Source organism: Diabrotica undecimpunctata, chromosome 8, assembly GCF_040954645.1.
Source record: "Diabrotica undecimpunctata isolate CICGRU chromosome 8, icDiaUnde3, whole genome shotgun sequence".
Taxonomy (NCBI): domain Eukaryota; kingdom Metazoa; phylum Arthropoda; class Insecta; order Coleoptera; family Chrysomelidae; genus Diabrotica; species Diabrotica undecimpunctata.
This window is the reverse complement of record NC_092810.1, coordinates 129,531,677-129,540,772: the sequence shown is the minus strand read 5'-3', so window position 1 is coordinate 129,540,772 and position 9,096 is coordinate 129,531,677. Positions and strand designations below refer to the sequence as shown.

Sequence of the window (9,096 nt, the reverse complement as noted above, 5' to 3'; positions counted from 1 at the left end):
AAAGGAAAAATATAAGACTGAAAGATTGAACAAAAAAGATCTAAAAGAAAAACAAATGAATAAAATAAAGCAGCAACAAAAAGAAAGCCTAAACATAATTATACGGAAAGATCACCAAACAACACTAACGTTAAACTTGTTTTTAAAAATAGTACAAATCCAGAAGCTGTAACAAGCACAACAGGTAATATACAGTGTATGGTGATATATAGTGTATAGGTGTTAATAGCTGTGCAATCAAGAAAGTATCTAAAATAGTACAGGCAGACGATGGTGATGCTTTACTCAACGTAACGGAAACCTTGTCAAAAAGGGACTTCCAAGATAGCCCTGAAAACATAATAGCCATGAAAGTTATCTTACTGTTGTGCCAGAAAAAACAAAAAGAAAACTGTTTAGTGACAAGAGTTAAGATGGAATCATTAACACGAATTTGGTTATTATCAAACCATCTGCTCCTAATCCATATAAGAACAAAACTATATACACTGGGCTGTGCTATACGTGTGTTAATAATACAACACGAAATTCTCCGAAATGGAGAACTTTTCGTGTAACGTTTGTTTTGACAAAATAACATTGTAATTGGTTTGTAATTTCTTGCATTTAATAAAAATTTTTGAAACCAAATTCGTCTTTGATCACTAAAAATATTATTTAATTTTTAATGGTTTTTTATTTTTTTAACCAAAATTAAAATAACGCAGGTAGGATACATAAATAAGAAAAATATGTACCTACGATAACTTAGCCTCTTACTGGTGGCCAATTACTATCTACTTACTATGCCAATTATTATCAAAATTAGGCCAATCACTATAAAATCTGCTTTTGCAAGAATAAAACTTTTTTTATAAATATTAAACATTTCTAAACAATAAATAACATACGGAGTCATAAACAGGATACTTTAGTCTAATATTTAGTGTATTATTTAAATATATGGTTTTTAATACAAATTAATGCCTTAAACATTTATCAAACTCCAATGCTTAAGTGGCCAATCACTGTAACCTTTACCCTAATTATTAAACAAAAATTTGTTTAATTTGTATTTTGAGAAATATTTGATTTCTGAAATTTAAATCGAAACGTCAAAATAAATTTATTTTAAAATAAAATGTGGCTTATTCCCAGTAAAAATAATATATTCTAATTAATAAATAAATTAGAGTATTTTACTAGTAATAATGGCTATTTTTTCGGAATAATTTATAACAACAGGTTTTTATTATTCTGTATTGATCTAAAACATTCTCATATATCTTTTTGTATCTACATATTTGGAGTAATACATATTGAATAAACAATTTAAAGAAAAAGGATTCCTTCGAGCCGGATTTGAACCAGCGACCTATGGATATCTATTGTATAACATTCAACTACAGTCCACCGCTCTACCAACTGAGCTATCGAAGGTGTAATATAAAATAACAGAAAAAAAATTGCAACAACAGTTTATAATTTTTATATTAGGTAGATATATGAGGAAAAAACATAAGGTGAGTAAAAATATGTAAAGCAGATCAAAAGACAAATTTTATGAAAAATGCAGACTGGTCACTTGTTTTTAATTCAGAAAATGGTGTAATCTATTGAAATTAGTCAATTAAGCACTAACATAACAGCGAAGGCCCTTGAACATTAGGTAAATTAAGAAAAACAGCGTTACTCATACAGTGCACTGGACACCCAAGGCAGGACACGCAATAGATTAACCATTTACTAAAAAAGATTCCTTCGAGCCGGATTTGAACCAGCGACCTATGGATATCTATTGTATAACATTCAACTACAGTTCACCGCTCTACCAACTGAGCTATCGAAGGTGTAATATCAAATAACAGAAAAAAATTGGCAATAACAGTTTACAATTGATATATTACGTATATGAGGAAAAAACATAAGGTGAGTAAAAAAATGTAAAGCAGATCAAAAGACCAATTTTATGGAAAATGCAGACTGGTCACTTGTTTTTAATTCAGAAAATGGTGCAATCTATTGAAATTAGTCAATTAAGCACAAACATAAGAACGAAGGCCCTTGAACATTAGGTAAATTAAGAAAAACAGCGTTACTCTTACAGTGCACTGGACACACAATAAATTAACCATTTACTAAAAAAGACTCCTTCGAGCCGGATTTGAACCAGCGACCTATGGATATCTCTTGTATAACATTCAACTACAGTCCACCGCTCTACCAACTGAGCTATCGAAGGTTTAATGTAACATTAAAAATACTTTTTGAAGAAAAAATGCAAACAATAGTTTATGAGGGCCGATTGGCCATCCCTCCAAATGACAGATAACTGAAAATTTAATGTTTTTATAATCTACTTAATTATATAATTAAAAAATAATTAAATCACTTCGGCAACAGGTAATCTCTTAAATACAATTTTTATTTAAGGACTGTATCTCTCATTCAAAACATTGTTAACGTTGATATTGTTGCCGAGTGTCTTAGCCTGAGGTTTCTTCGGTCAGACAGAACCCCACAGACTTGGTACGATCTTCGGATTTCGAGCGTAGGGAGGATTTAGTGTCCATGCTTCTTTTCGTTTGATTTGGATAGCAAGGTACTACGTATGTCTTGCGAAAGGCACCTTTTATGGTACTTGCACTCGTAAATGGGAATCTATCTCTAGATTCCGTCACTAGATTTGTAATAGTTTTTGTGTAACCTTAATCAGACTTTAAACGCGTATGCAGTGTACATATAAAATGGGGTCAAATGTACGATCTCGATGAGAGAAATATCACAAAACCAAAATACAGAATAAGTGAGTATAATTTAAGCGCTAGCTCTACCTCAAGAATTATACGACAAAGTATGCAATACTAAAATAGCAGTTAAAATAATGTGTATTTAAGTCAGGTGTTTGATCCACATGGTGGAAATATCACGAGAATCGATAAAGTCCTAAAAGCAATAATCTTCTTCTTCGCGCGACTAGGATTACTCCTGTTTGTCTGAATCTTATTCTGTTTCAGTCGTTGTTGACTGTACATTCCAACGGTTCTTCTGCTATACGGCTTGTTGTTTTTACAGATGTTCGCTAATCTATCTGATCCCATTCGGTTTACATGTTCGTTCCAGTTTTTTTTCTTGTTTTTATCCACCTGTTAATATTTTGAATTTTGCATTGTTCGCGTATACTTCTATTGGTTTGTCTGTCTCTTAATAATATGCCCGCTATTGATCTTAATACTTTCATTTCGATATTGTTGATTTGTTGTTTCGTCTTTCTTGTATCGGTCCTTGTCTCCGCTGCATATGTTAGCATTGGTCTTACTGTTGTCTGGTATACTTTCATTTTGCTTTCCGTGGTCAGATATTTGTTTCTTCATATGGTTTCTCGGAGGCAACCACTTACTCTTGCCGCTTTTGATGCTTGCCTTGTGGTCTCTGTTCTTATATCCCTGTCACTAGTGATCTCTACTCCTAGGTAATTGAATTTCATTACATGTTCTAAAAGCAATACTAAAATAGCAAAATAAATAAAATGGTTATCATTCTAGCGTATGGTCTACAGGGTAGAGATTTCGCTAGAAATAATTTAAGTCTAAAATATAGCAATAATAATATAGCACAATTATGGGTGCACCGACTAAGTGTGTGATCTGCGGAGTAGAAATGTCACAAAATCAAATGCACAACAAAAACAATCAAATAACAAAAATATATATTAACAGAAATAAAAGGAAGATTCCAGGTGGATGTAAAAACACCGAACGTACGATTTGAAATCTTCAATTACGAGGTGAAACTGGAACTGGCTTCTGACTGAAAAAACACGTTCTTTTATCTCTGAGATTCCTTTGTTCTCAGGGATTATGACGTAGTTATTTGGACTTTCCAGCCAGAGAGCCAATCGGCAATTTTTACCGTCAGAGGTGCTGTCGGTACCTACTAACGTCTGACAACAATAATGTACTCCATCTTTTTAAGGATTTTCATTTTACTCCCGGACTATGATTAAAACTGCCAAAAACATTCCTTCGAGCCGGATTTGAACCAGCGACCTATGGATGACTACGTTATGAATTCCACTACAGTCCACCGCTCTACCAACTGAGCTATCGAAGGTTATAAACTTTACAATGGAATATTTTTTTCCAATAAAAATGAAAAAGAAAAAAAATGTTAACAAATATATGGAAAAAACGTTAGATATTTTCCGATGGCTATTATTTATTTAATAATATATTACCATATTACCTTGTATTATTTATTTACATATTCTGTATTTAGTAATTATTTTATTAACATTTTTTGTGGTTGAAAATTAATTAAAATAATAAAAAGTTCTCCTTCGAGCCGGATTTGAACCAGCGACCTATGGATGACCATGTTCTTAATTCCACTACAGTCCACCGCTCTACCAACTGAGCTATCGAAGGTTAAGGATTTGTATCTTAAAACAATTTTAAATTATAGTAGGTAAATTAAATATCTAGTAGGTACCTAATTTTATATTTAAATGGATTTAAAGTGGAATATAATAATCATTTTATTCCAATTATTATATTATAATTATTCTAAACATTAACTAGAATTATTTTTATTAAAAAACAATTTTTTTACAAAATTTTATTAGCTAAAAGTGTTTTCTATTTTTGCTGAAATTTAAAATACTTATATAAAAATGTACTTTCCACCCACATGATTTCCAACTTTTCAAGACATTTATGTTCTTAATAAATATATTTTTATTTGAGTATGGCATAGTAGTAAACTTAAACATGAGTATAAATTTGTAACGCATTGCTTATCATTTATAAGCGTAGCAAACGATAAACATGGAAAAGTGTTTATTTGATGTTTATAACCCTAATAAGAAATTTGTCAAAATTTGTTATTATTGCCTTTGCAACAAATTTTTGTAGGGGAAGGAGGGGAGCTTTCGACCACAAAATGGGTTTTTGTATATAAAAATTTGTTAAATGCATATTTTTAAAATAAAATAGCATTAATGGGTAGATCAAAGTTTTGTTCAAATAATTAACCTGAAATTAAAGAATTTTTTTAAACTTTACAAATGGTCGAATGCTCCCCACCCCTAGGGAGCATTGTTTTAATTGTGTGGATTTACTGCGGGATGGAAAGGTTTATCTGTTACATAACTAGGGTCAAAATCGTCATCGCTAAAAGCTAGTCTGTTAAATGGCCAAATCCCAGGCTTTTTAAAACTACTCACAATATTTTTATTTGTAAAAGCTCTTGCATATGCACGGTGTGTCAATTCTGGTATATTTTTTATTGTTATGGTTTTTCCTGGATTTAATACCATCCAATCATTAAAAGCGATGCTACAAAAATTTTTAAAAGGCCCATAGACCCCAATATCTACGGGTTGCATTCTGTGAGTCGTATGGGGTGCAAAACTTAATAGAACAATCCCACTCTCTTTGCAAAATTTTACGCTGTGAAGACTGATATGAGACTCGTGATTATCAACCAGCAATAACATGGGATCCTCAAGGGAGCAGCGAGTATGCTTTACTATATGCTGTAGTACCGAGGAAAATAACTCTGCAGTCATCCAACCGGATTTGTTTCTCAATGCCAAACTTGACAATGGCGCGTTAACTATAAGGTCTTCCATATTTTTAATCCTTGGGAATACATAAACGGGAGGCAGGCTTTGTCCAGAAGCACTTACCATTCCCCCAAATGTCACCAATTCACCCCTTTCAGCTGAAGAAGCTTCAGAGACTTGTTTTTTGCCTTTGAGGGAGACAATTTTCACTTGCTTCATGACAGTGGTAACTCCGGTCTCATCAAGATTATAAATTCTTTCTGGACGAAATTAGTAGCGCTCCAACACTTTTTAAAGATTTGCAAAAAATTGGTCAGCCTTATGTTTATTAAAAGCCATACTTCTGCTTAGACTGGTGCTTTCTGGTTTCCTTAAGGTTAGCGGTGGGTGGCGTTTCATAAATCCTCGTCGCCATCCATCTTTTGCCTTTTTTTCCTGGTACCACTCTTGCGGAATTTTGCAACTAGGCAATTCGGAGGCGTAATCATAAGCTAATTTTTGGATGTGAGTATAAGTTAGTCCGTAGTTAAGGTCAGAGCATCTCTTGATATATGCTTCCAATTCAGCTTCGTGCTCTACCGTAAATACCTGCCTATTTGTATATTTGCTTGAAAATTCTGGTGAATTTCTGTCAGCGTCACTTTCATTCCCAGAGTCATCCGGATTTTGCATATTCTGCCACAAATTCTCTTCTCTAGTTTTCTTCCGTAATATTTTTTTCACCCCAGTTTTAAGTGTTGACCTGTTTATTCCGTGAATTCGGGCAGCCTCCCTTTCTGAAGAAGTTCCGGTAAAACAGTCTATAATTGCTGTCATTTTCGTCTATTTGGTTTCTGTTGGTTTTAGTACTTGTTTTCGAGGCATATCTAAAAAAATACAGCAAGTAAAAATATGGAAAGTTTTTTAAAATTTATTACACAATAAACAGTATTTATTAAAAAGACCATATTTTGAATAAAATTCCAAAAAATTCGTTTTATTAGCTAATTAAGTTCTCTAGTTAAAGTTAATTTAATTATTCTTTGTCCAAATTTATTAGTCCTTGTCTCACTCCCCTTCAGTCTTTGTTTACCTTCCACATAAATAAAAACATAATACCAAAGGAAATAATATTTTAAAACGGCTGGGGAGCATTCGACCAGTGGCCAGGGTACAGAAACAGATTAATTAGTTCCACAAAAAATATTTATAGTTTTTAGGTTAGAATTGTATTTTTCAATCAAAACTACAATATCTAAAGATTCCTTGTAAGAAATAATGAAATCCAAAAACCAGGTTTTTAAGCAAATGTTACTTGAGGTTTGAGGCAAAAAAGGTGCGTTTTTAAACTTTTCTCCTTAAAAAATCAGAAACGTTGGATGCACATGTGTAATTATGATCAAACGATGCGCAACTAACAAAATAACCTAAAGTCACTTGATTTCTGCGGGAAATTTAAACCACTTGGAAAATAAATGTGATGGTTGAATGCTCCCCCTGGTCGAATGGTCCCCTCCTTCCCCTATATTGTTCGTTTTTTATAAATAATTACTGTTTAAGTGTGTGTAAGTTTACTGGATACTACACCAAACGAAGCCGCCCAAGTTATTGCTGTACAACTGCATATGACACGCGCAGCGGTTCAAAGAGTGTTCCAACGTTATGAGGAGACTTGTGTTCCTTTCGTAGACGATCTGGAACAGCTAAAAAGCGATTTACAACTTACTGATCGTGATGATCGCTTTATTGTGTCAATAATATTAAGAAATCGTCACCTTAATACCGTGTACGTGCGACAACAGCTCCATAAAGTAAGAGGAGCGTTTATTAGTCAGTAGACAGTAAGACGAAGACTGGAGGATAATAATCTGACCCTTCAAGTACCTGTAATTGGTCAAAAGTTTACTGCAGCTCATTGTCAAGCAAGCCTGCGTTTGGCACGGTATTATCTGAAGGAACAATGGAGATCTGTTGGGTTTTTAGATGAGACCAGAATATCTCTCTATGGTAGCGAACGAAGAAGGAAAGTGTACCACAGACGAGGAGAGCGATTTGCAGAATGCTGCATTAAAGAGCGTAGTCCTTATGGAGGTGGTTTAACGGATGCTAGATACATCGAGGAGATGTTAGCAATGCATGTGATACCTTACATTGACTACATTGGAGACGAATTTATTTTTATGCCAGGAAATTCAAGACCGCCTACCTCATGGAATGGCCAGCGTGCAGTCCAGACCTCAATTCCATAGAACATTTATGGGATGAGCTAAAACAAAGAATTTGAGCTAGACTTTATACTCCAAAGTCGACCTCAGAGCTTATTGTCGCAGTAGAATAAAAGTGGCTTAACATCCCACAAGAAATAATAGCGACCTTGATTAGATCTATGCCTAACCGTATGAGAGAAGTTATTAATGCAAGAAGTCATGCAAGATGACAACAATACCATATGTAAAGGGCTTATCAGAAAAATTAAAAAGGATAGGAAATAAGTACAACATCAAAATAACATTCAAAACAACAAAACACACTGAGATCTATCCTTTCCAAAACCAAACCCAACAACACACAAGAAAGATCAAACAACTCATCTATAAAATACCCTGTGAATGCAACAATTTCTATATGGGAGAACCCGCAAGACCATTGTCAGGATAAACGAGTTTGAAATATAGATCAAAAACAGGTATTTCAAAAAATCACAGATTACTTTATATATTTGAATAAAAAAATTTCAGAATAGTAAAAATTTTTGAAAAAAATATTAGAGGACATATGCGCCCGCCCGGGTACAGGCAGCATATTTATGCCAGTGTTGCCAGCGGTCGTAATAGCGGCCGTTTTATTGGAGTCCGAACTTGTCGCAGACAAGTGCCAGTCCAGATTTGGAACAATGAGTAGTTCACTTGATTCCCATCTTGACCCCATGTTTTTGCCAATCAGTGATAAAGAAATACTATCTAGTTAAGATTTCTCAGACATAGAAGTTTTTTCAGACATATTTTCTCAGAAAATAGGGTTGTCAAAACCCAAAGCAAATAGCAAACGCAAATTGCAACTAACTAAAATCATTTCAAAGAAATTGTGTACGAGGAATGTTTTGGATCAACCAAGCTGTTCTACATTACTCTCGCTGATGATGCCTCACAGAAAGAAATAGAAGGTGCTGATGCTACAGCCAGCATTCCGTTTGATTCTAGAGAAAGAAACGAGAATAGGTTATCAAAAGCTTTGGAACAGGAACGAAACAATATTTTATCTGAACAATTGGAAGGATTCTTTGATATTGAAACCTTAGCTAAAACCCAACTATGATGAATTTAGCGTCCATTTAAAGGATGATTGATATTTAAACAATATATTCCCCAGAAAAGGCAATAATATGATGTAAAACTTTTTCAATTATGCGGTAGCAATGGGTATACATGGAGTCTGGGAATATATGCCGGAAAGGAAAAAAGAAGAAAGAAGAAGAAGAAGAAAAAACTATTATTGCTGATAACGACTACACAAGTCGAACTAACAAATATTCTGTTGGACAATAAAATACATTACATTGGTACATTGGGAGC

General features: G+C 33.7%; 1 protein-coding gene and 5 non-coding genes across 6 annotated transcripts; all 6 read right to left on the bottom strand.

Moving 5' to 3' along the window:
* Window positions 1-1,326: 1,326 nt before the first annotated feature.
* TRNAY-GUA (transfer RNA tyrosine (anticodon GUA)) lies at window positions 1,327-1,419 on the bottom strand. The gene is made up of 2 exons: window positions 1,383-1,419; window positions 1,327-1,362 (listed from the first exon to the last, which is right to left on the bottom strand). It is a non-coding gene; the product is annotated as a tRNA-Tyr (tRNA).
* A 317-nt stretch (window positions 1,420-1,736) lies between these two features.
* On the bottom strand, window positions 1,737-1,829 carry TRNAY-GUA (transfer RNA tyrosine (anticodon GUA)). Its single transcript has 2 exons — window positions 1,793-1,829; window positions 1,737-1,772 (listed from the first exon to the last, which is right to left on the bottom strand). It is a non-coding gene; the product is annotated as a tRNA-Tyr (tRNA).
* Window positions 1,830-2,128: 299 nt separating this feature from the next.
* Window positions 2,129-2,221, bottom strand: TRNAY-GUA (transfer RNA tyrosine (anticodon GUA)). Its single transcript has 2 exons — window positions 2,185-2,221; window positions 2,129-2,164 (listed from the first exon to the last, which is right to left on the bottom strand). It is a non-coding gene; the product is annotated as a tRNA-Tyr (tRNA).
* Window positions 2,222-4,000: 1,779 nt separating this feature from the next.
* On the bottom strand, window positions 4,001-4,092 carry TRNAY-GUA (transfer RNA tyrosine (anticodon GUA)). The gene is given in 2 exon segments: window positions 4,001-4,036; window positions 4,056-4,092. It is a non-coding gene; the product is annotated as a tRNA-Tyr (tRNA).
* Window positions 4,093-4,314: 222 nt separating this feature from the next.
* TRNAY-GUA (transfer RNA tyrosine (anticodon GUA)) lies at window positions 4,315-4,406 on the bottom strand. The gene is given in 2 exon segments: window positions 4,315-4,350; window positions 4,370-4,406. It is a non-coding gene; the product is annotated as a tRNA-Tyr (tRNA).
* A 674-nt stretch (window positions 4,407-5,080) lies between these two features.
* On the bottom strand, window positions 5,081-5,764 carry LOC140449113 (uncharacterized). Its single transcript, XM_072542256.1, has one exon. It carries the CDS (start codon window positions 5,762-5,764, stop codon window positions 5,081-5,083), a length of 684 nt encoding a protein of 227 aa, XP_072398357.1.
* Window positions 5,765-9,096: the final 3,332 nt, after the last annotated feature.